At 45.2% G+C, this 24,995-nt stretch overlaps 1 protein-coding gene across 1 annotated transcript in view; it reads right to left on the reverse strand.

The window, feature by feature from the left end:
• Positions 1-24,995, reverse strand: part of FOCAD (focadhesin) — a 109,282-nt gene that overhangs the window by 45,323 nt on the left and 38,964 nt on the right. Inside the window, exons 16-21 of the mRNA XM_033173164.1 lie at positions 13,532-13,666; positions 11,623-11,673; positions 9,759-9,842; positions 8,580-8,730; positions 5,365-5,553; positions 1,258-1,379 (exon numbers count right to left, since the gene is read on the reverse strand). Of these exons, the coding sequence (XP_033029055.1) occupies positions 1,258-1,379; positions 5,365-5,553; positions 8,580-8,730; positions 9,759-9,842; positions 11,623-11,673; positions 13,532-13,666 (732 nt within the window). The remainder of the gene's footprint in view (positions 1-1,257; positions 1,380-5,364; positions 5,554-8,579; positions 8,731-9,758; positions 9,843-11,622; positions 11,674-13,531; positions 13,667-24,995) is intronic.

Here is a 24,995-nt window from a genome sequence, read left to right on the forward strand (position 1 = left end):
CATAGCTTTAACTATACAGACCTTTGTCGGCAAGGTGATGTCTTTGCTTTTTAAGATGCTGTCTAGGTTTGTCATTGCTTTTCTCCCAAGAAGCAGGCGTCTTCTAATTTCGTGAGCACCTTAGAGACCAACTAAGTTTGTTCTTGGTATGAGCATGCACACTTCAGAAGAGAATGTTCCGGTTTGCAAACTTTTTCCGGAAGCCAAACATCTGACGTGGTTTCCGTGGCTTCCGATTGAGCGCAGGAAGCTCCTGCAACGATTCGGAAGCTGCGCCTTGGTTTTCAAACCGTTCCGGGAATCGGACGGACTCCCGGAACAGATTAAATTTGAGAACCAAGGTACGACTGTACTGAGCTTTCAATACAACCCCTTCACGGAAATATTAACGAAAGAGACCCTCCGTGAAACAGAAGAAATATTCCTGTTTTGCCGTTGAGGACGTCTCACAAATGGCAGAACAGATATAAACGATCGCATTGCCTTTATTTATGGCGTGTGACCCAAGATATGCCACTGCCCATAATGTGATAATGCAACCGTATTAACGCTGATGCATTTTGAGAGAAAGGCCGACGGGTCTGCGCTTGCTCTTACAGGTTCCTCTGCTGGCTGCGTTCCTGCTGTTTGCAGCTTCTGAAGATCAGTGGCCGTAAGAGCTATAAACGCTCTATTTAATGAAAATATTTGATAACAAGGCCGCGCTTATATTCTACAACGATTAATTGGACGCTCATTTCTAATTCCTTGCCTCCTTCTGCCCCCGACCCCAACTCACATTTCCTACAGGAGATTAAAGCTTTGGTTTACAAAACCTTTAATACACAAAATCAGCTACATTAATGCAATATCCCAGGGTGCTGGGAACAATTAAGAGATATGCTGCGTTGTTATTATTACAGTAACAAGGAAGTAGAGTTCGCTCCCCAGGTTCCAATCCCCTAATTGTTTCTCAGACAAGCCCAAATCTGACAGGACTGTAACCAGATTAGGCAGAGTTGAAGGGGAAAACGTCAGCCTCGATTTACTCCGGCAAACTTCGGAGAAAACATTTCGGCGCAGAGAGCATTTTATTAGATGTATTTATACGCCCCGTTCCCCTTAATTGTTCTTCGCAGCAAGTTTACTTAATTAAGAGTAAATTACAGCACCACACACAGCTTGCAGCTACCATTTCCTAATTGGAGCAAAGGCCCAATGCAAACTCAGGTTGGGGGGGTGAAAGAACGCAAGCGGGAGGGAAACGGCAGCGCTTACCTCGTGGAGGAGAGCGGTCAACATCTGGTGGAAACTGCGTCCCCTACTGGCTAGGAATCGGCTGATGGGCTTCCCATCCTTCCCCACGTGTATTGGAAGATCGTAACTCAGCAATATGCCGGCTAAAGGGAGATTAATACAGAGGCACATACACTAAAATGGCTTATAACAATTCAGTTATGTTTTAATATGACTGCAAAACAGCAGGGGCGTAGCAAGGTAAATTGGTACTCGGGGGCAAAATATTTTCCCCCCCCCGAGGCATGGGAAGGTCAGGTGGTACCCGGTGTGGAAAATTTCTTGTCAACCCCTCCATTGATTCCCCCCCCCCTGCAAAAATGGTTTTACAGTGGTACCTCGCAAGACGAATGCCTCGCAAGACGAAAAACCCGCTAGACGAAAGGGTTTTTCGATTTTTTAGGTGATTCACAAAACGAATTTTTTAATGGCCGTGACTCGCAAAATGAATCGTCTTGCGCGGTACCACTTTAAGAAAAAGCCGGAACCTGCTGCTGCAAGGAGAGCGGCAGCAATGGCGGGAACCGCAAGCGGCAGCTCGCCTCCTCCCACCGTAGAGGCTCACAAGTTCCAAGGTGGAGCAGCCGAGCCTACCCTCGGCTCCCGAGCCTGCCCTTTGCTCCCCGCAAACCCCAGAACACTCACCGCTCCGGGAGGGAGGAGGTAGGTCCGGCGCCATTTTAGCCTCGGCTTCTCCCTTACTGCGGCCCCTGCTCCCCACACCCAGCTTTCTCCTGCTGCCGCCGCTCACCCTGCTTGCTCCGCTGGCTTCTCCCTCCGTGGATCCTGCTCCCTGCTTGCTTTCCTGGCTTCTCCCGCCGTGGATCGTGTCCCCCGCTTGCTTTTCTGCCTTCCCCCGCTATGGATCGTGTGCCCCCGCTTGCTTTTCTGCCTTCCCACTGCGTTCCCTGCTTGCTCCGATGGCTTCTCCCTCCGTGGATCCTGCTCCCTGCTTGCTTTCCTGGCTTCTCCCGCCGTGGATCGTGTCCCCCGCTTGCTTTTCTGCCTTCCCCCGCTATGGATCGTGTCCCCCGCTTGCTTTTCTGCCTTCCCACTGCGTTCCCTGCTTGCTCCGATGGCTTCTCCCGCCGTGGATCCTGCTCCCCGCTTGCTTTCCTGGCTTCTCCCGCCGTGGATCGTGTCCCCCGCTTGCTTTTCTGCCTTCCCCCGCTATGGATCGTGTCCCCCGCTTGCTTTTCTGGCTTCCCACTGCGTTCCCTGCTTGCTCCGATGGCTTCTCCTGCCGTGGATCCTGCTCCCTGCTTGCTTTCCTGGCTTCTCCCGCCGTGGATCGTGTCCCCCGCTTGCTTTTCTGCCTTCCCCCGCTATGGATCGTGTCCCCCGCTTGCTTTTCTGCCTTCCCACTGTGTTCCCTGCTTGCTCCGATGGCTTCTCCCGCCGTGGATCCTGCTCCCTGCTTGCTTTCCTGGCTTCTCCCGCCGTGGATCGTGTCCCCCGCTTGCTTTTCTGCCTTCCCCCGCTATGGATCGTGTCCCCCGCTTGCTTTTCTGCCTTCCCACTGCGTTCCCTGCTTGCTCCGATGGCTTCTCCCGCCGTGGATCCTGCTCCCTGCTTGCTTTCCTGGCTTCTCCCGTCGTGGATCGTGTCCCCCGCTTGCTTTTCTGCCTTCCCCCGCTATGGATCGTGTCCCCCGCTTGCTTTTCTGCCTTCCCACTGCGTTCCCTGCTTGCTCCGATGGCTTCTCCTGCCGTGGATCCTGCTCCCTGCTTGCTTTCCTGGCTTCTCCCGCCGTGGATCGTGTCCCCTGCTTGCTTTCCTGGCTTCTCCCGCCGTGGATCCTGCTCCCCGCTTGCTTTCCTGGCTTCCCCCGCTATGGATCGTGTCCCCCGCTTGCTCTCCCCGCTCACCGGTCGCTCTGCCGCTTGCTCTGCCGCTCGCTTTCCCCGCTCGCCGGCAGGAGGCTTGGACTTTTTTCCCATAGGAACGCATTGTTTAAATTTCAATGCATTCCTATGGGAAACCGTGCTTCGCAAGACGAAATTTCCGCAAGACGAAAAGACTTGCGGAACGAATTAATTTCGTCTTGCGAGGCACCACTGTACGTTATTTCATATTTCCTTACAAAGGAATAATAACAAGTAATAATAATAAGAAACTTTTATTTATATCCCGCCCTCCCCGGCCGAAGTCAGGCTCAGGGTGGCTAACATCAGATACATAACATTGGTATAAAATCAAACAATAATTAAATTACCTCCTAAAAACATCTCAAAATCAAATTAAAGTCTAATTACATGGTTTTCCACAGTGTTAGGGTTTGGAACAGTAAGTGTTCTCTGAACTGAAATTTCAGCCTTCATGACATAGGAAAACAGCCAAGTGAACAGCTATTTTGGTGGAGGAGGGTCAAGATATTAACCGATATGAATGAAATTTCATATATAGCTATATAATCCCTAGTATAGTAAGATAAGACCTTCGGAGCAGGCATTAAAAAAAAAAATTAAAAAAATTCAAATTCCTCCCCCCCCCACCAAAAAATTTGTTCTTTGATAATTTGTCACCCCCTCCATTATGGAACCCTGGGCGGACCACCCTCTGCCCCCCCTTGCTACGCCCCTGCAAAACAGAGAATACTGAGGTTCGAGAATTGAAAGAATGCAATTTTGTAGACATTCAAAAATTCATTCCTGGAAAAGGAAGAAGCAGCTTCTGGTCCATCTCAGGAGAAGTCGGCTTCTACACTAGACTGCCGCAACTGCTGGTCAGACCCTGTCTCAGGTGAGTCCTGAGTTGCAGACGAAACCGCAGGACCTGCGTTCCTCCCTTTGCTTGTATCAAGGGGATAAGCTGCTCCCCAAAAACTTCACAGCTTTGCTGCTTAGCTTCGGCTCATTTATTCAGCCCCTTCGATTCAAAGGCACGGAAGCTCGGCTTTCCTTTCTGCATGGAAGGGAATTCCAGCACATGGAAATTAAGCTGGCCGTGATACGTAGCGGGAGTTTGAGAAGTTGGCTTTCCCTGTCGAAACTTCTCCCATGCGCTTGCTGCATGCAATAGTTGCCAGGCGCTTAAACGCTGAGTGTTAAGATAAGCGGAGAGCTGTGATTGGATGCCAGTGGCCACATGAGCAGCAGAAAAATGTGTGCGTAAGGTACGGGGGGGGGGAGAGTATCAGAGGGCTGGTGTGAAAATAACATCACTGAGGTCCTCAATTCCATTCAATTCCATCCAGGCTATGAATGCATGATTCTTGAACCTGCCGAATTTCTTCTGAGGTGCGGATGTTAAAAAGGAATGATGGAATTAAGAGGTGGATAACTTAAGAGTGAACACAGTGAAATGGGATTCATTTCTGGTTTGTATGTGAAAGTGTTGCTTTTAAAAGAAAGTGTTAGAAATTAGCCAGGCGCCAGGCGCATTTTGCGACTGGCGTGGGCCCAATTGTGACCACGTGGAGACTCTCTCTGGATGGCAACTCGACTGGGGAAAGCAAAACGTCACTTGGAATTTTCTTGAAGCCAGAATTTGTCTTACTCTGGATCGTTTTGTATGACGTTTCAATGTGTTGTAAACCGCTTTGAGATCTGTTCTTTAAAATATAAAGCAGTATAGAAATGATGGTGAAGATATCAATACCTGAAGGATTGCCTCTTCCCATGGATCTGGAACCTGAGATCTATTTTGGAGATCTTTCTCCTATTGCCCCTGAGCAGAAAAGGATCCCCGTTGTGGGATACTTTTCTCCACAAAGGCACGACAATCAGCTACTTCTATATCTTTATGGCATTGGGCATATATCTCTTTTTGTCCAGGTTTTTAAATCTTGCTGTAGTTTTCCCCCCAGCAATTATTCTCAGTAATGTTCTTATGCCCTCCACTCTTTGCTCTTCTTAATGTTGTTTTGGCTCTCAGAAGTTATTTTAATTGTGCATCCTTACAGCTATTCTAGCACACATTTCATTGTGCTTCTTTTAAAATTGCTGCTTTCATTTTATGAACTGCCCTGAGGGCGCTTTGTTATCGGGGCAGCATATATAAAAAAACCCATAAGTCGTGTCATTCACCCATTCCGAGATATTCTACTACGACATGAAGGTCTCTCATCTCTCTCCAGGAAAATCTCACCTGCGAGGCCAGGCTTCAGCCCGGGCTGCTTGTTTCTCTCGTACATTTTCAGCATAAAGCTTGGCACGCCTGACACCGTCTTCCCTTGGTCCGACCGCACAGCACCGCCTCTCAGCGCGGAATGGTATATTCCACGAGGCATGCCGGTCATCTCCTGTTTCACGAGCGAAGCTGCAAACTCTTCAAACGCTTGAGGGGAGGGTGAAAAGGGGAGAGAAGGGGGCAGACAGAAAGAAAACAAAAGGTGATTGACTGAGGAAACCAGAACCACCCAACCAATGTAGAACCACGGCCATTATCCGGGAATGTTGTGCTGACATAACTGGTAACTCCATATTCAGCTGACAGCTCCAAGGTCATGGTTTCCGTAACTCCCGGGGAAACCTTTGCAGCTCCACGCTCGCCTCCCGCTCAAAACATCACCTCGGGAAACCTTCAATAAATGGTGTCAGATGTTCGTGCTTGGGAGGAAAAACAAACAGCCAGAGCTGCTTTCTATGTTGGTCAATGCACCCTTTGTTTGGCCACAGGTATGGGACAACGGGAGCAGGGGTGACCATTTCCTTGGCCAATACAGCAGCCTTGCCAGCACCTCCATGAGGATTCTTGCCACTCTCAAACAAAACAATCCAAAAATGGTTACCGATACGAGGGTAAACCATACGTGGAACGAGTCTGCCCCTTGATGGAGGCAGAAACTGTCTCTCATGCCTTGTTACCCTGCCATTCCTACAGGGATATACACTCGGTATTTATTTCCCCTGCTATGCAAAAATCTCGAAATGAATCCAAACTTCAATGTCTAAAATCCCTGGCAGAGGACAAGTATCCTGAGATCATGTTAAGGGTAGCCAAATTCTGTGCGACTGCCATGAAACTTAGGGGACAAGCTGTGCTATCATAATGATTAAGGCCTTAAATGCTAATTTTAGGTTATATTTTCGTGACTAAGTTTTAATTTATATATATATTTTCAAACTGTTGCTATATCTGTATTGTCCCTGTTATACCTAATTGCAAATTCAAATGTATCCCTATCGTGTTTTATGACTTCCTTGATAGTGTATGTGAGCTGGAACTGGTCTCTCACCGAAATAATAAAATTTGATTCGGTTACTGATACTCAGCAAATATGATAGGTGACATTGATCAAATACCTTAAAAAGCTCTCCGAGACCTAGAATTAATCTTGGAATACTGAGAATGTATAGAGCAAAAGTTTACTGATACTAAATGAGAAAGTAAAATAAGAAGAATGAAATGTGTATAGCTCAACAAAGCACAAAACAGCACAATGAGAATAATTGGAAGTTAGTGTTTATGGTGTTGTGATGTGAACTGTGTGTATTGTCTAAGTTATATGTAAATTAACGTAAACAGATGCATAATAAAGGTTGTTTTTAATATTTTAAAAACCGCTCTCCGAGTTCATTGCTACAGTTGTAAAGAATTCTCAACACGCTAAGGCACTTCAGAAAGCAAAATGCAGCAGCGCGGACAAATGAGTGAGAGAGTCCACAGCAGGTTTACTCTTTCACTATTATGAATTGCCAAAGTTTGGCAACGCTTGGTCGGTTTAACAGGCCGCTAGCGCTTTTTACTATACAATGAAAAGTTGTTGCTCCTCGAAAGGGGAGCTTATAACAACTGTTTCAAATTAGCCCCGTGGCTGTGATGCAGGTTTCCCCTGTACCAAATACAGCGCTGGGTTTCCTGCTAAACTGCAGCAAACATGGAATAAAAGAGCATTCACATGCTCACTCGGGGAAACCAGAAACATGCAAAGTGTCACAGAATCAGTTAACAGACTCTGGAACACCTTTTGATTTTTATCCCCCGTCCTTCCTCATCTTTTCTCCCTCTCGCCCACCAATATGTTCTCAATTTCCCGCCCCCCTTTACATTTCTTTAAATTTGAGTATATCATAGCCACCAGGAAGTATAATGAAAATGGAAAACTTTCCTACAGATATAATGCAGGATCCACTAAAGGGACAAAAAATTATTTAACACAACCAAAACAAAATATAAAATCAAAAACTCCTTCCAGTAGCACCTTAGAGACCAACTAAGTTTGTTATTGGTATGAGCTTCCGTGTGTATCTGAAGAAGTGTGCATGCACACGAAAGCTCATACCAAGAACAAACTTAGTTGGTCTCTAAGGTGCTACTGGAAGGATTTTTTGATTTTATATTTTGTTTTGACTATGGCAGACCAACACAGCTACCTACCTGTAATTAACACAACCAGAGAACAAAGTGTAGGTTTGCGTTGCAGGATAGCCTGTTTGCAGATTTTGACGTTTTCATCTACACGTTACACGAATCTTGCATTGTCATCTTTTTGCCTGCATCAACTACAGGAGCTGGGCAATTTGCACAGCTTAACGCCTCAAAAGAGACTTTGTTAGCTTACACTTCTGCATAATTTAAAGAGAAAAGTCCTGGGCTTCCAATCCCAAACATTCCAACCAGCTTTCAGCACGATGTAGCATATATTCTCGAAGACTTTTGCCCAGGTTCATTAAATTTTATGTATTCTGCTGTCATTCTTTGAGGCTAACTCATCAGCAGTATAAAAATGTCACAGTCTGGTACAGGAATATAAGCACACCTGCAAATGTCAGAAGGAATGCATTGGCCCATTACAGTTAGCAACATCCAGCCATTTCAGCCATTTACTGAAAAACAGCTTAAGAACCAGCTCACTGGAGCAGACCGAGGTCTATCATGCTACCATTTTGTTTTAGTCCGTTAGATGCATCTGCAAAGGTGAAATCCACCACCTCCAGCCATTTGTCCCCAACATCAGAGATCGAAGATGACTGCTTAGCAGTAGAAGAAGAAGAGTTTGGATTTGATATCCCACTTTATCACTACCCGAAGGAGTCTCCAAGCGGCTCACATTCTCCTTTCCCTTCCTCCCCCACAACCAACACTCTGTGAGGTGAGTGGGGCTGAGAGACTTCAGAGAAGTGTGACTAGCCCAAGGTCACCCAGCAGCTGCATGTGGAGGAGCGGGGATGCGAACCCGGTTCACCAGATTATGAGTCCACCGCTCTTAACCACTACACCACACTGGCTCTAGTACAACATCTGTATGTCTGGCTCCTGCTTCTCATCACTTAGCAGCAATTTCAAGGAACTCCTCATAAGGGAAGCAATGTTATACAAAGGTCTGGCCAGAAATCTGTTCGTTTCTGCATGCATTATACCTGGTAGGACAGGAGGAGGAGTCAGCATCAACAATTTGATATAGGAGGCACCAGGAACAGAGAGATCCACCTCTTCCTCTTCCTCTTCCTCTTCCTCTTCCTCCTCTTCATTTATATCCACCTCTTCTGGTTGGGGCAATTCTGGTCTTGCCTGTATGAACAAGGAAGAAATGGGGCAATCCAAGCAAGGGCAAGACATCCATTAAATGAATACATGTTTTCTTTTATTTATGATTGCTAATTCTTGATAGCCCTCTATTAATTTTATTCTTCCACATTATCTTGCTCTTCTTTCCATTTCTTACAATAAATTGTATTGGATTTCAAGAACAACAAAAAACTACAGTAATTTGTCCAGTGATACATCATTACAGCCATACTTCAGAAGTTGAATGGAATCCGTTCCGGAAGTCCATTCAACTTCCAAAATGTTTGGAAACCCAAATGCGGCTTCTGGTTGGCTGCAGGAAGCTCCTGCAGCCAATCGGAAGCTGCGGAAGCCGCGTCAGACGCTTGGCTTCCAAAAATAGTTCACAAACCGGAAAGCTTAATTCTGGGTTTGCGGCGTTTCGGGAGCCAAAACATTCGAGAACAAAGCTGTTCGAAAACCAAGGTACAACTGTATTAGGGTTCGTTTGCAATGCACAGTAGACAAACAATACGTTTATTTACGCATTATCAATTCAAGTAACCTCTCCACAGAGATTCTTGTGTTGTGGGTGGAATAATATTCCGTCTCGTTTATAAAGGAAAAGAAAATAAGCCAAATCTCGTCAAAAGTGTCTATCCTTGAAATGTCTTTAATTGCCCTTCTGCAAGGCGTTCCAATAAGAGCCACATTCCAAATATTATTTAACCAGATTTTAGTGGGGATTTCTATAGGTTGTTTCCAGTAACGGGCTATTGTTAATTGGGCTGCCGATAACAGGAAAAATACCAAATCTCTGCATTATTGTTTAAATTCGAGCCTGAGGATAACAAGGAAAGAAAAGGATTGCTGTGTAATTTTGGAAAAAAACATGAAACGTCTTTCCCCAAAGGTGTAGACCAATGTGCAACTCCACCCTGTATGGAAATATGAGCCTATCTCTCCGCAGCCTTTTTAGCATAAGGAGTTCTTTGCATTTCTGACAAATAATCACTTCTCCTCTATGTCTGAAGGAAGGGAGGGACGTGTACCTGTTCAGGAAGATGGAGAATGATGTGTTCTTCCGAGCTAAATTCAGAGAGAGATTTGTACGCCGATGTGGCTACAAGTGGATCCTGGAGACGAAAGAAGTCACGATCACATCATACATCCCTGTGGTACGAGGTCAGAGAGTCGGAAGGAACCCTGAGGATCATCTAGCCCAACCCCCAGCAATGCAGGAATATGCAGCTGTCCTTTAGGGGATCGTAAGTTTAAGAACTCCTTTCTTAAACTTAAGCAGCCAATCAGCAGCGGAGCAAGCCGATTGGGTGCCTGGGGCAGCGCGCATGCCCTGCGCCCAGGGGCAGGGCCAGCAGCCCATGGGGCAAGCCAGGGCAGGACGCTCTGCGGGGCCTCCGAGGAGTCTGCCTGCCTCCTCCCACTCAGCCTCCCTACAGCTGAGGAGGAGGCGGTAAGAGGACCGTTTGGGGCAGCGCGGAGCCTGCGGGCACCCAAGCCGTGTCACTCCCAGGAGAGGCGCGTGGCTCGGGCGCGCTGCAGGACCGGTGGTGAGTGCCACCTGGCATTTTGTCACCCCCCTCAGTGATGACACCTGGGCGACCCGCCCCCACCGCACCCCTTCCTCCGCCCCTGCATCCAATAAAAAATGCAGGTGGGAACACAAACCAAAAATGCATGCCGTTGCTTTCATTCTCGGTGGAGAAGTGTAGCATTACGTGGAAATCCAGCTGTCCTCTCTCAGCAGTTCAAAACAACAGAGTTCATCTCTACCAGGCAGGGATTTTGAGAGACTGCTGGGCTAGAACTCTCATCGTCCCTGACCATTGGGCATGCTGGCTGAGGCTGATGGGAGGCGGAGTCCACAGATTCCCTATCCCTGTCTATACCCGACCCTCACCATGGGGCTTGGCAAGGTAACTGTTTTCCAGCTGCATCATTTATTTGAGATAAAACATAAATCAGGGGACTCGTGCCATGATTTTCACAGTTCCAGCCTGCAAATATGGGCTGCCGGTGGGTAAAGTTATAGCGATTTGCACCAAAGGATATTACTAAAGCACTGAAAACCCGCAAGATGCTGATCTCCATTGCAAGGATAACATACAGACCCAGTCTCAAAGTATCCTGCCTAGGCAGGGAGAAGAGGAAAGTGGGCATTTGAAGGCACATCTTCAAATTGCTCACCACTGTGTATGGCACTCCACCTTTTAAAATATGAGTAAGTTGAATAGCAGGAGTCAGAAAGAAATACGGAGGACATTTTTTAAAAAATAAGAACACAAATAGGGGTCATGCTGACGTGATTATCTATTTATCTAAGCTATTTCTACTTAATGGCCAAAGTTTCTAAGTGCCGGGGAGCCTCTAGGAGTTCTTTTCTGTCCTGTAACTATTCCAAGATGCAGTGCTGGATTTAGCTGCTGTTCCTGACAGTTTAACATTCTTCACACGCATTAGATTTAAAGTGCAGAACAAAAACACAACCCCGAATGGAAAACATATGTCAAGAAGCAGCGCGCCATCACCGATCCAATTCAGGCATTACCGAAGTAGCATTGCAAACCAAAACATAGAAATGTCTATACTAGCATGGAAGCACAGGTGCTGAGTTTCGCCTGACGTTGTGTGTGTGTTTGTGTATGTAACACGCGTGACGTATGTGGGCTTGATGTCACACATTTCATGCATGACAACTGTCACATCAGGAGAGGCCGACCAGGCCTTCTCCCAATGCAAAATTCACCCGCACGGCCGGGCTACTCAGCGTGGCGTCTGCTAGGGCTGTGCGGCCCGGGGCGACTTCCCACCTGGCCACACGGCATCAGGAGCCGTGCCAAGTCTGTGACACGCATTTTGCTCAAACGACACAATCCTCATTTCCCCGTCCCTCACCTTGCTCTGTGTGTGGCTCCACAGGAAGCTGACGACTTGAACTTTGAATTTCTATAAAAATTAGAAAAAGAGGTTACCACGCCAGAAAACACCCCTATCTTATTTAGGCAATACGAGCCAATAATAATATCTCAGCTTTCTATTACGTTTCCCTCAGAGAATAGGTGTTTGTGGCTGGGCAGTTTCTTCAGAATAGGAGTTAAGGGCTCGGATGTTTTTTTCTGCTCAATTTACGGTAAATAGAACGGTTCCAGCAATTTAGCTGGGTTAAAAATGCAGACCAATGGACCTTAGCATAGAAAGGGAGAGAATTTCAAAAGGTCAGAAATTACTCTCAAAAGCCAATATCCAATGATGTACAATAAAAATGCAGACAAGTGCCATTTCTGTGGGAGGGGAGGGAGTTGACCTTTTAGTGCTCCGAAAGGGGCAATTCGTAGACCAATTCACATTGTTTGTAGTCTCAGTGACATTAACGGACTTTAAAAGATTTTCTCCCGCTAAAACCATGCAAGTCACTTATCAAAACATTGTTCTCAGCTTCTCACCAGAACCAGGAGGTGTGATCGTTTATATTCAGTATGTGGTGAGCTCCACAGTGCAAAGTGAAAAGCAGATATTGCACTATAAAATGATGTTGAGGGAGGGGTCCCCAGTACATCTGACCTGTGAAATAATATGTGGCAGAGGGAGCCTGATACCTCCCTGCTCAAATGTTAAGAATAGATCAGTCCAATGGCCAGGGCTGCTGGATTTAGGTTTGATGAGGCCCTCAGCTCCTGAAGGTAATTGGGGGGTAAATGGGGTTTATATGTCCAGCTGTCCATTGTCCACAACAAATTGCCGCTGTTTTTTGTGTTGAGTATATGCTAATGGTAATTTATGGACCTAATAATAATAATAAAAATAATAATAATAATAATTTATTATTTGTACCCCGCCCATCTGGCTGGGTCCCCCCAGCCACTTTGGGCGGCTTCCATCAAATATTAAAATACATTTAAAATATCACCGTTTAAAAACTTCCCTAAACAGGAGCCTACACAACACAAAACACTGTTCCTGTATGTAGGTTTTATTTTATTTGCTTTTTATCTTACATTTTGGAAATGTACATCCAGGTTTTTTTTCCTTTTAGTTGTTTTTTTTTTTGGAGCCCCCAAGAGAGTGGGGCCCTAAGCTAGAGCTTGTTTAGCTTATACGTAAATCTGGCACTGCCAATGCCCCACCTAGTCCCAGCATTGCAGTCTCACAGTGGCCAACTAGATGCCTGTGGGAAACCGCGTTGAGCTTTTTCCTTGCAATCAAGTGGTATAACTAAGCAGGGTTCGAGCAGAAGAAGACTCTCCCCACCTGTGATTTCCAGCAACTGGCATTCAGAAGCATTACTGCCTCCAGCTGTGGTGGCAGAGCAGACCCTGCCTGGCCACCGGACGTCAACAGATGTCTTCTCCATGTTGCTGGACTCCAAGGGTCAGGGATGACTGTAGTCCAACAACATGTGGAGGGCTAAAGGTTCCCCACTCCTGATACAGCAGCTCACAACTGCTGATTTCAGGTTTTCAGGAGCGTAGGCTATAGGAACATCCCTAAAATACTAGACTGAGTCCATCACCCATCTCCTACTACCCTTCTGAGTAATACTCCTCCCCACCCTTCCACTGTATATAAGGGTCTGATGACTTCTGTTTCAGTGTATCTGAAGAAGTGTGCATGCACACAAAAGCTCATACCAAGAACAAACTTAGTTGGTCTCTAAGGTGCTACTGGACAGTGTTTTAATTTTTTAAAAAATTATTCCTAAAATACTAGACAGCATCTACCGCATATCCGAAGAAGAGGCGTCCCTCAAGGTTAAGGCACTTAGAGTTGTAGAGTTGGAAGGGACCCTGAGGGTCCTCTGGCGTACCTCGTACTCGGTTGAGTTCACCGTTAAGGAAGGCACAAGAGAGAACAGTTCGCTCAGGGTTTTCAAAATGAGTGGCCGGTTGTCGCAGCTCAGCTTTGGCGAGAGGGCGTTCCACGTAGAGCGAATGCAGACAACCTGGAAAGAGAACAAAGGGTGACATGAGCACAACGGCGCCAAATATCCGTATCAGAGCAGGGGATGGTGTACTTCTGATGATCGTCTTCCAAAGCAACTACTCTATTCCAAACTTAAAAATGGAAAGTGTAATGCTGGTGGTCAACAAAAGAGGTTTAAAGACTCTCTGAAGGCAAATCTAAAAAAATGTAGTATAAACACCAACAATTGGGAAACACTGGCCTGAGAGCGCTCCAGTTGGACAACAGCCTTTACTAAAGGTGTCATGGACTTTGAAGACACTCGAACTCAGGATGCAAGGGAGAAACGTGCTAAGAGGAAGGCACGCTTGGCAAATCCACACAGTGATCAACTCCCACCAGGAAACCCATGTCCCCACTGTGGAAGGATGTGTGGATCCAGAATTGGCCTCCACGGTCACTTACGGACTCATTGTTAAAACCTTGTTTATGGAAGACAATCTTACTCGGCTATGAGGAATTGCCAAAGGGAAAGAAGAGAGACTTCTCTATAAATTTTCTATTGCTCCAGGGATTAATAAACAGGTTAGCAATAGAATAAAGCACTTGATCACTGAGTGCCTTATAGAACAGGAATGGAACCAGTCGAAGAGGCTGTTGTATGACTCCCAATTCACATCCGCCCCGGAAATGGGATATTTGCCACTGGGTGGTTGTTGTTTAACACTTCTGGGTCCAGAGGGGTCTCCTTAAGGACGGGGTGCATCTTTTAAGGCAGATGGTACCTCCTCCGTCTCCGAGGAAGCATTGACCCCTCCCAAAATCCAGACATAAACTCCTCTTGCAGAAATAAAATTTATTAAATATGCAATTACGAGTGAAAGTCATGAAACCAGTGGCTGTAAAATAAAGGATCAAGATCAGTGCTGTTGTAATTGGAATAATCAAGATTATGGAAGCAGAAAGAAATAAGAACTTTGTACCCTGAAATCCGGCACACGGGAAGTCACCCAAAATTGTTTGATTTGGTATTTGAATAATTGGCTATTTAATTGTATTGTAATCTGGTATTGTGATAGTGTGGCTCTTTTGGATCATTGTAATTAAAAATTAATAAAAATTATGGGGGAAGCAGGCACTGCTTCCTTCTGTTCCCAGAATTATGGAATGGGCAAAGGGGGGAGGATGAGGATTAAGAACATGTGAATGTTTGTCTCTTCAAGGAACCCTTCAAAACTTGAACAGACCATAAACAATAAACAACAAACTCCTTCTCTTCCATGTTACGAAGGGCGCTGTGCAACACTTGAAACGCTGCATACAGACCACTTCACACAAAGTGGAACTGCATGATGCCTCCTTCACATGAAGGAGCTATCAACCGTGTTCGACCGATTCAAAGGTATATTAAGTTATACAGGGCCGTCAATGTGCATGAAGCTTTACAAAGTGCAAGACAATAGGATCTTGCCCCGTACAATCTACACTTGGACGCAAGAGAGGAAGAGGTGAGAGTTGGACGAAGAGGTAAACAGGGGGGAATATGCCCAATTTATACTAGATTACAGAAGAAGAGGAGGAGGAGGAGTTTGGATTTGATATCCCCCTTTACCACAATCTGAAGGAGTCTCAAAGTGGCTAACATTCTCCTTTCCCTTCCTCCCCCACAACAAACACTCTGTGAGGTGAGTGGGGCTGAGAGACTTCAGAGAAGTGTGACTAGCCCAAGGTCACACAGCAGCTGCATGTGGAGGAGTGTAGACACGAACCCGATTCCCCAGATTACCAGTCCACTGCTCTTAACCACTACACCACACTGGCTACACACACTACAGCAGGCCATGGGGCCAAGGATTTACAGGAAGGAGAGCTTTTAGGAAGGATTTGAAGGTTTTGAAACCGGGAGCATCATCACACGGGAGGCAGTGTCAGGTATAAGGGAGCAGAAAACCTTCTGGAAGCTGAAGGCTGTGAATCTAGAGCAGCAAAACTCCACAGGCAAGGACCACCCAACCTGCATTGTGCTACCTTAGAAGACTCACAAATTTATTACAAATTTATTACAGAGTTTCCAGGGGCTAGGATCTCCTTCATCAGATGCAATATGCCTTGTAACTCAGTCTTTCGGGACAATATGGCATAAAACAGTGAATTCCAAAAACTAAATGGATCTCAAAGTACTTTCCTTGTTTGTTTTATGATCACTGTTTAGTAAGAGACCCTTAAGCAGCTAACATAATCTAAGCAACATTACTGAATTCCCTTGCTTAATGTGAACATTTGGATGAAGAACTTTAACTCAGTACCAATTCAACATTTTGAGAGTTCTCTCCCCAATTTTCTTTCTTTCTTTCTTTCTTTCTTTCTTTCTTTCTTTCTTTCTTTCTTTCTTTCTTTCTCTCTCTCTCTCATGCTAATGTTTGCTCTTGAAGGTTTCATGTTGTTATCGGAATTAAAGCACCAATGCCTTCTCTCCGTAATAGTAGAAACAATGCTAATTTTAGAATTATAGACATTAGAACTAGTGAAGATAGGCTTGTTTCTATTCCATCTTCCATTCATGCCACAAATAGTTGAACCTTTCAAGGAACACAAGGAAGTTTACAGAGCTGCCAGACCGATCCATTGCAACGAGCTAAGTCCACCACACATAAGGTCATAGTAGGAATGAATGAATCTGACAATCAAATCTTTTGCATCACAGACATGAATGCTGAGTTCTCCCTTCTTCTCTCTGATAAGTGTGTCTCCTGGCTTTCCAAGATCCCCAACTCTGTAGGGAGCAAACCATTGTAATGAAGACTTCAATGGATTCCCCTGTGATCCATCTTTGACATAAGTGCACAAAGTTCCTTTCAAGAATTTCAACTTTTCAGACATCGCTCTATATTCTGCCAGGATTAGTTATCTGCTATTGCTCGGCATTGTTCGAGTTTACATTGCAATGGCAATGGGTGCCTAGATGGATGGTGAGTAGAATGCCGCAGAAAATAAATTCCTTCAACAGTTGCAAGTCCTCAAGTCAAAGGTCAAGCCAAGATTTACCAGGGGGCCATGTTACGAGTCTCACATCTGCTTTATATTCAAAACCAAGGAAGTCAATGCTGGAGAAAGTTTCATAATGTATACAACATTAGGAGCAAAGCTGCAGATGTGCCTTCGCCAAATGGATGAATCAAGTATTTATTCGTGCAGAGAAACGAACTGACAGCATCCCTGTGAAGCTCATTCCATAACGGGGATTGCTTGATGAAATTCAGTGTAGCAATATTATATATATATATATATATATATATATATATATATATATATATATATATATATATATATATATTGGGGGGAAATAGAATCATCAGCATACTGGGCATCAGAAAAGTAATTGCCGAATTAAGCAGTGACTTCAGAAGTTGTGAAAACACTTTAGGGGACCATTTCAAAAACTGTAAAGAAAAACCTTTCAGGAATGCCTATTGAGTGAAATCCTTTTAACGAACAGGCAGATCCATGAATACAATTCCAGAGTAACTAATAATGACAGCTACTGAAACTTAATCTGATTATATGTTGAGTGAAAATGACACTTCTCCACCCCCACTTTCAGGAATACTATTCTCAAGAATTAGAGAGAACGATTCATCTGCAGAAGAGAGAGAGAGAGAGAGAGAGAGAGAGAGAGAGAGACCCATTGTTTCAGAGGGATCATAAATACGCATTTACAAATTAACGGGAGAAATGATAGATCAATTTAGCCTGTGACAGGGGGAAAAACAAATGCTGATTGTCTGAAATGTTCACATTCTCTGACTTTATACTACAGTTGAGAAAGATATAAAAAATCAATATGGAAAAGTAATGTGCATTTTCAAAATGTCTTTACTAGGAATAAATTAAGCTGGTGAGGACCACAGACTCAGGCTAGCCATGTTATGACCACTGTCCTGAAAAAATGCACACTTTAGATTACAGGTAGGTAGCCGTGTTGGTCTGCCATAGTCAAAACAAAATAAAAAATTCCTTCCAGTAGCACCTTAGAGACCAACTAAGTTTGTTCTTGGTGTGAGCTTTCGTGTGCATGCAAGAAGTGTGCATGCACACGAAAGCTCATACCAAGAACGAACACTTTAGATTGTTAAGCCTCAAATGCTATTGTATTTTATGTCAAGACCAAACACAGGGTTTAGAAGGTCTTTGGATTTAATGTGCCAAAGAATCAAAGGAACTTGTTTCTTTATGCAATGACTGCAGCAAGAGAATTATATGCCCCCAAATGGCGAGAGGGTGTGGTGCCTACGAAAGAGGAGTGGCAGTTGAAATGGATGGAATATGCTGAATTAGCAAGTTTAACTAGCAAAATTAGAGAACAAGAAGAGAAACCTCCAAGGAGGATTGGGAAACGTTTGTAGATTATTATTATTTTTTTTAAAAAAAATTGTAAACATGTTAAAACGCTAGCAGGTAAAAGGGATTCTGAGAATAAGGTTGAGTAAAGGAGGAATAAAGTAATTATAATATTAATCAGCAATAGATAATTTAAGGAAACCGTGGAAGGAAAGTCGATTATCAAGGGAATGTACACTGGAAAATGTTTGACCAATTTTTTTTTTAATACAGTCATATCTTGGTTATAGAACGTTTTGGCTCCTGAACACCCAAAAACCGGAAGTGTTCCGGTTTTCGAACATTTTCCAGAAGCCAAACATCCGATGCGGTTTCTGCTTGAGTGCTGGAAGCTCCTGCGGCCAATCAGAAGGCGCGCCTTGGTTTTCGAACATTTCTGGAGTCGAACAGACTTCCGAGACTAATTATATTTGAGAACCAAGGTACAACTGTATTTGGAAAATTCATAAATAAACAAACCAATAGAAGGTCTTGGAACTGAGGTGGCCATTCACACACCACCTAAAAGAAGGAAATGCATACTGAAAAGCAGGACGAAAGCAGCAAAGATTTTCATAAAATGCTAATTTATATGCTAAATAATATGCTAATTTATATGTCTTAGATACGCATTCGGAAGTAATAACTTAAATAGAAATGAAAGAGTTTCCATCGTAATGGGCAAAACCCAGACAAGGGGCCTGTGTTTCTGCTTGCCCAGAAGCCAGCTATCAATAGGCAACTTCAAGGCCCCCCCCAGCTGATCCCTCCTTTGTGTTCCTTTGTTGTCGTTCAGTCGTTCAGTCGTGTCCGACTCTTCGTGACCCCATGGACCAGAGCACGCCAGGCACGCCTATCCTTCACTGCCTCTCGCAGTTTGGCCAAACTCATGTTAGTAGCTTCGAGAACACTGTCCAACCATCTCATCCTCTGTCGTCCCCTTCTCCTTGTGCCCTCCATCTTTCCCAACATCAGGGTCTTTTCTAGGGATTCTTCTCTTCTCATGAGGTGGCCAAAGTACTGGAGCCTCAACTTCAGGATCTGTCCTTCTAGTGAGCATTCAGGGCTGATTTCTTTGAGAATGGATAGATTTGATCTTCTTGCAGTCCATGGGACTCTCAAGAGTCTCCTCCAGCACCATAATTCAAAAGCATCAATTCTTCGGCGATCAGCCTTCTTGATGGTCCAGCTCTCACTTCCGTACATTACTACTGGGAAAACCATAGCTTTAACTATACGGACCTTTGTCGGCAAGGTGATGTCTTTGCTTTTTAAGATGCTGTCTAGATTTGTCATTGCTTTTCTCCCAAGAAGCAGGCGTCTTTTAATTTCGTGACTGCTGTCACCATCTGCAGTGATCATGGAACCCAAGAATCCCCAAAACTATCGTAACTGGTGTTCTTGGCCAGGCTTTCGTCATCCAACTCTGTGACTGCTTTACTTTGCAGGGCAGAAAGTGTTAGCCATCTGGGGGGCAACCCAGCCAAATGGGCAGCATAAAAATAATAGAGTTGTTTTTGTTTTTGTTGTTGTTGTTGTTGTTACTTTTTTAAACTTTAAACAGTCTTCTACATCAGCCAAATTGAAGGCACTTTCGTCCTGCAGTGAGATGGCTCATCATGTTTCCAATGCCTACATTAACAAACACCCCAAATAAAAACTCTGTAAACTGGAAATGAAAGTGCAGTCTTGGCAATGTGAAAAATACGGCCACTTTTTAAATATGGCATCCTTGCACACAGTCTCTCCCTGCCCCCCGCCGATTTAAGTGCAACATCGCTGGAATGTAATGCGAAAATCCACACTTGATTTTAAAAAAATCACTGTACACAGCTGGCCATTCTAGTTAGCTTCTTGGGGGCTCTCGGCTACACTGGAGAGCATTTCCATAATAAATTATCTTTATGCCCTTAACAGGAGTAAAATTCTAGACATCTGATTGGCTCCTTCTGCAAGAAACGAATTCTCTGGAATAATGAAACGCAGCGGCGGCCCCATTGAGAGCCGGCTACCCCGTAGCGTTGCAAAGAAAACCACAGGGAAACAAAATTATGCTTTCCTCTAAACCTAAGTTTTTGAAAAAGTAAACAAATGCAAAGGTAATAGCAGCACTAATGATCTTGGCATGGGGCATTTCCGGGGGAACAGCCGATTCTGCCTTGTGATAAACGGCCTGCGGTGAACTCTTTCCCTCGGTCATGAATCCCCAGGAAATGCCCCGAGTCTCGATAGTTATTGCTCGATTGTATATTGCTGTTATCCGAGAGCACAACACCCTCTAGGAACCGCAGAAGATGAAAGGGCTTTGGCTCCACAATATGGGGGGGGGGGACACCGATTAGCTTTGACACAACAGAGCAGTTGTTGATCAGAAAGCATCTTTGTAGCTCCAGACAGTGCTCAAAGGCTTCGGGTGCAAGTCCTCTTTGTAAGTTTGTTTTAAACTCTGTGCCCATTGTCCCGTCCTTTGTTGCTGTTTTGGGATGAATAGATCATTTCCATCTCTAAGGATTAACAAGGTTTTAACTTCGCCAGTCTCAGGGCGATTGCCGGTCTCCTTTTGAATGCTTCGATGCACGATTCGAGGTATGAATCATTAGAAGATTTATTTACTTTATCCAGGGTAAACTGATTGTGTCCAATTCTCAGTGCTAACGCTGGAGCATTTGTTTCCAGGAGCAATTAAACACTGGTTCTGTCACGGAACTTGCTTTGCATCCATTTCCCCCCAATACATGGCAGCTACACAAACTTTCCGCTCGTCTGGAGGTGCCGAAAAAGGCTTTTTTCAAGTAGCAAGGATGCGGAGAGTGAAGTATTGCGAAGCACCTGACGTTTCAAATGGGGTGATCTGGAAGCAAAGTCTAGGAACCTTACTCTCAGCTAGCAGGAGAAAAAAAGAGCTGGCCTTATCTTTACTGTTCCACAGCACCATCTTGACGTTGTACTGCAGTCCTGCAAACCCTGCTGCGTCCCAATAAGGTTACTGCATCAGACAAAGAAATTCTGCCTCCTGTCTAACGGCTTCTGCCCTTCCAGGTTCCAAGCCTGAAGCTGAGAGATGCCAGGTATCAGTCACAACTTTGATCTGTAGCCAACTTCCAGCAGTTGTGGCCTATGACTCCCACTGACTTTTACACAGGTAAGCTTCATTCTCCGCCCTTAAGCTTAATCTGATGGGCTATACCAGTAGCGGGTGGCGCTGTGGGTTAAACCACAGAGCCTAGGGCTTGTCGATCAGAAGGTCGGCGGTTCGAATCCCCGTGATGGGGTGAGCTCCCGTTGTTCGGTCCCAGCTCCTGCCAACCTAGCAGTTCGAAAGCTCATCAAAGTGCAAGTAGATAAATAGGTACCGCTCTGGCGGGAAGGTAAACAGTGTTTCCGTGCGCTCCTCGGAAGCGGCTTAGTCATGCTGGCCACATGACATGGAAGCTGTATGCCGGCTCCCTCGGCCAGTAAAGCGAGATGAGCGCTGCAACCCCAGAGTCGTCCGCGACTGGACCTAATGGTGAGGGGTCCTTTACCTTTACCTATGCCAGTAGCACACACAGGTCTTATGCTGCATGCCAGATTTTATCCAGCTCTTTGCATCCCCTCTGGACCCATCAGCTGTTTAGTGGGAGCAGCTAAAAAGGGAGAAAAGCTTTGATGCTCTTCAAAGAGTGCAACTCCAGCTCCTTTCTTTGCAAGAAAATCTACTGTAAGAAGATTGAAACAGAGGGGCAAACAGTCCCAGCAGAGAGATCTGTATTCCTGGAAATATGCAATAACTGCCCATGCAATTTGCAACTGCATGCATTCTATTTTCAGGATGCAATTGCATTCTGAAGTTGAAGGCACTGAATAGCTGTAAAGCGAGGCTTCCAGTTCAGCTTCACTTTGGGGGAGGAAAGGGGAAAAGATACATCAATATCAGGGGGAAAGATCCGCAGCGAGTTCAAATGCCAACTTTACGGAGCAAATGCTGTGGTCATTTTGCATGCTTCATAATAATCAGAAATATTGGGGTTCCCGAAGAACGTGGTCTGAGGCTGCTACCCTCCTTAAACAGCACACCCAACCCTACTCAGAAGCATAAAGGAATATAAAATCTTGCAAGGCTGCATTGTAAATCCTCGGAGGAAATATTTTCAAGAAAAGAGGGGAGAAACAGCTGCATGCCTGCTTTTGTATGTAGAAAAAACACAACACTTCAGCTTTAATAGCCAAGTTATTTTAAGAATGCCCAAGGAACCATTTTCTTTTAGTTGTCAAATTCACTAACCGGCATAATTTGTCATCTTCATAATTTCCCCTCTGCTATTCTACTCCGCAAGTTCTCTCTCTTTAGTCAAAGCCTAATAAATGTGGAATCAGGGAGTATACGGCACAGAATTGCTTCCAGAGAAAGAAGGACGGAGCAGAAACAAAACAAAAACTCCTTCCAAACTGTGCTGAGTCCTTTCATCTTTGAATCTCACTTGGCTTGCCTGACGCATTTCACACATGAAATCTATTATGAAGCAGGATGCATAGGCTCACAGAAAGTATGCTGGCTTCTGTTGAATTTTGCTGGGGGCGGGGGCAAAAACAAAAGATTTGCCAAGAATTAGTAGATGTGGTCTTGGCAAGAGCTGCGGTGTATAATATCCAGGCCTGACATGCAAGCCAGCGAGCACTGTAAGTCTCATTAGAAGGTTCCATTCTACAAAAGCACAAAAAAGATTTCGCCGTCTTCATAAATCACCCCAAAGCAAGCCCAGAACTCTGGAGCAACATGAGTAATTCATCTGCTGTGTTTCCTACTTCATGTAATCCATTATATTCTCATATAGGACAACCATTATATTTAACTCAAGCCGAAAGTTATTCTGTGAGTTTGCTTTTTAGATCTTGTGCTACGAATGTTCTCCAAAAAAGCTCCAAGAGGCAACTCTTCCGGTGTACCTTCCCCCTCAGAGATCTTCTTAAAAACACCACGGCAACTTTTATGATTTTAGCTTTCGCATCTCAGCTGCAACGCTTCGTTGATTATAAGAAACTTGAAAATTAAAACAACGATGTCTTGGTTTTTAGCACACTTCTTAAACAGGCAAGTATTGCGCCCCCCCCGCCCCCCCAATATCACCATCTAGATCAGTGTTTTGCAAACTTGGGTCTCCAGCTTTTTTTGGACTACAAATCCCATCATCCCTAGCTAGCAGGACCAGTGGTCAGGGATGCTGGGAAATGTAGTCCAATAGCAGCTGCAGACCCAAGTTTGCAAAACACTGATCTAGATCAAGGATAGCAGGGAGTCATATTCTTCTGTGTCATCAGTTCCTTCCCCCTCAAACGCAAGGGTAGTCCCGTCTCAAACAACAGTGCCTTTTAGGATTGGGAGGGGCTGTTGTTCCTGAGCACACTGCTCTCCTTAAGGAGTGAATGAGCCACCCAGCAACTATCCCATAGTTATCACCAACCTTGCCTTCATCCAGTCCCTCATCTTTTGTTCTTGGGCTTTTTCACAGTGTCAGAACTGGCCGCCTAAGGCACTGCCTCTGGCCACCACAACAACAATAGCATCATTGTTGCTGTTGCTGTTCCGCCCATCTGACTGAGTTGCCCTGACACTCTGGCCGGCTCCCAACAAAATATTAAAAACTCAATAAAACCTCAAACATAAAAAAACTTCCCTGTACAGGGCTGCCTTCAGAAGTCTTATAAAAGTTGTGTCGTTCTTTATCTCCTTGACATCTGATGGGAGGGTGTTCCATAGGGCGGGTGCCACTACCGAGAAGGCCCTCTGCCTGGTTCCCTGCAACCTCACTTCTCGCAGGGAGGAAACCGCCAGAAGGCCCTCGGAGCTGGACCTCAGGGTCCAGGCTGAACAATGGATGTGAAGATGCTCCTTCCGGTATACAGGGCCAAAGCCATTTCGGGCTTTCCCCAACACCTTCTGGCCTCCCAGTGTTGAATTCCAGTTGGACCATCAAGAGAAACAGTTGCTGTGGGGTCCTGGCTGTCATGGCACCTCACCAAAAAGCCCTTGTGGCTGGTCCCCACTGAGGCTGGTAGGGCAGAAGGACATGCAGAGCTAACTAATGATAGTTTGGGCCTCATCCACTTGCCTGGTGAGTTCTACAAGGGTGAAACTGAGGCTAAGGAGGAAGAAGCTGACAGCCAAAGCCACCTGCGGGACTGGATGTATGGAAGAGCCCAACATACAAAGGAGTCATCCATGTGCCTTGAATGTTAAGATGGGAGCAGAATCATTGTAGTCATAAAGCACATCTTAAGGACAACACTTTCCACAAGTAGGACGTAAGTCATTCAAATGTGTTCTTAATAATAATAATAATAATAATAATAATAATAATAAATTTTATTTATACCCCGCCCTCCCCAGCCAAGACCGGGCTCAGGGCGGCTAACACCAGGTGTAAAAACAATTGATTAAAATACAACTTAAAAATAAGATTGAAATACGTTAAAGTGCAGCCTCATCTCAGTAGAAACTCAAATCAAGAAAACGTCAAATCATTCACCAAGGCCAACTATCCAGACTGGTCCTACATGGGCTGGGGAAGTCCCCAAATAGGAGTTCCATCACAGAAGGAAAAAGGAAAGAGGGGAAAGGGATCAAGTTGATTCCAAGCCAAAGGCTAGGCGGAACAACTCTGTCTTACAGGCCCTGCGGAAAGAAATCAGATCCCACAGGGCCCTGGTCTCATGAGACAGAGAGTTCCACCAGGTCGGAGCCAGTGTTGAAAAGGCCCTGGCCCTGGTTGAGGCTAATCTGACTTCCTTAGGGCCCAGGACCTCTAGGGTGTTGCTATTTATGGACCTTAAGGTCCTCTTTGGGGCATACCAGGAGAGGCGATCTCATAGGTACCCTGTGGGTGGTCTGCAAAGGAATCAGTCAGCAGAAAGGAAGGGGGGTGCCATTTTTTTGCAATTCCCCTTACCCGTGTGTGCTTCTGCCCAATATACTCTGGAGGGTTGGAGGAACCTCCAGAGCAGATTTGGGGGTG

Source organism: Lacerta agilis, chromosome 16 (genome assembly GCF_009819535.1).
Source record: "Lacerta agilis isolate rLacAgi1 chromosome 16, rLacAgi1.pri, whole genome shotgun sequence".
In the NCBI taxonomy this organism is placed as follows: Eukaryota; Metazoa; Chordata; class Lepidosauria; order Squamata; family Lacertidae; genus Lacerta; species Lacerta agilis.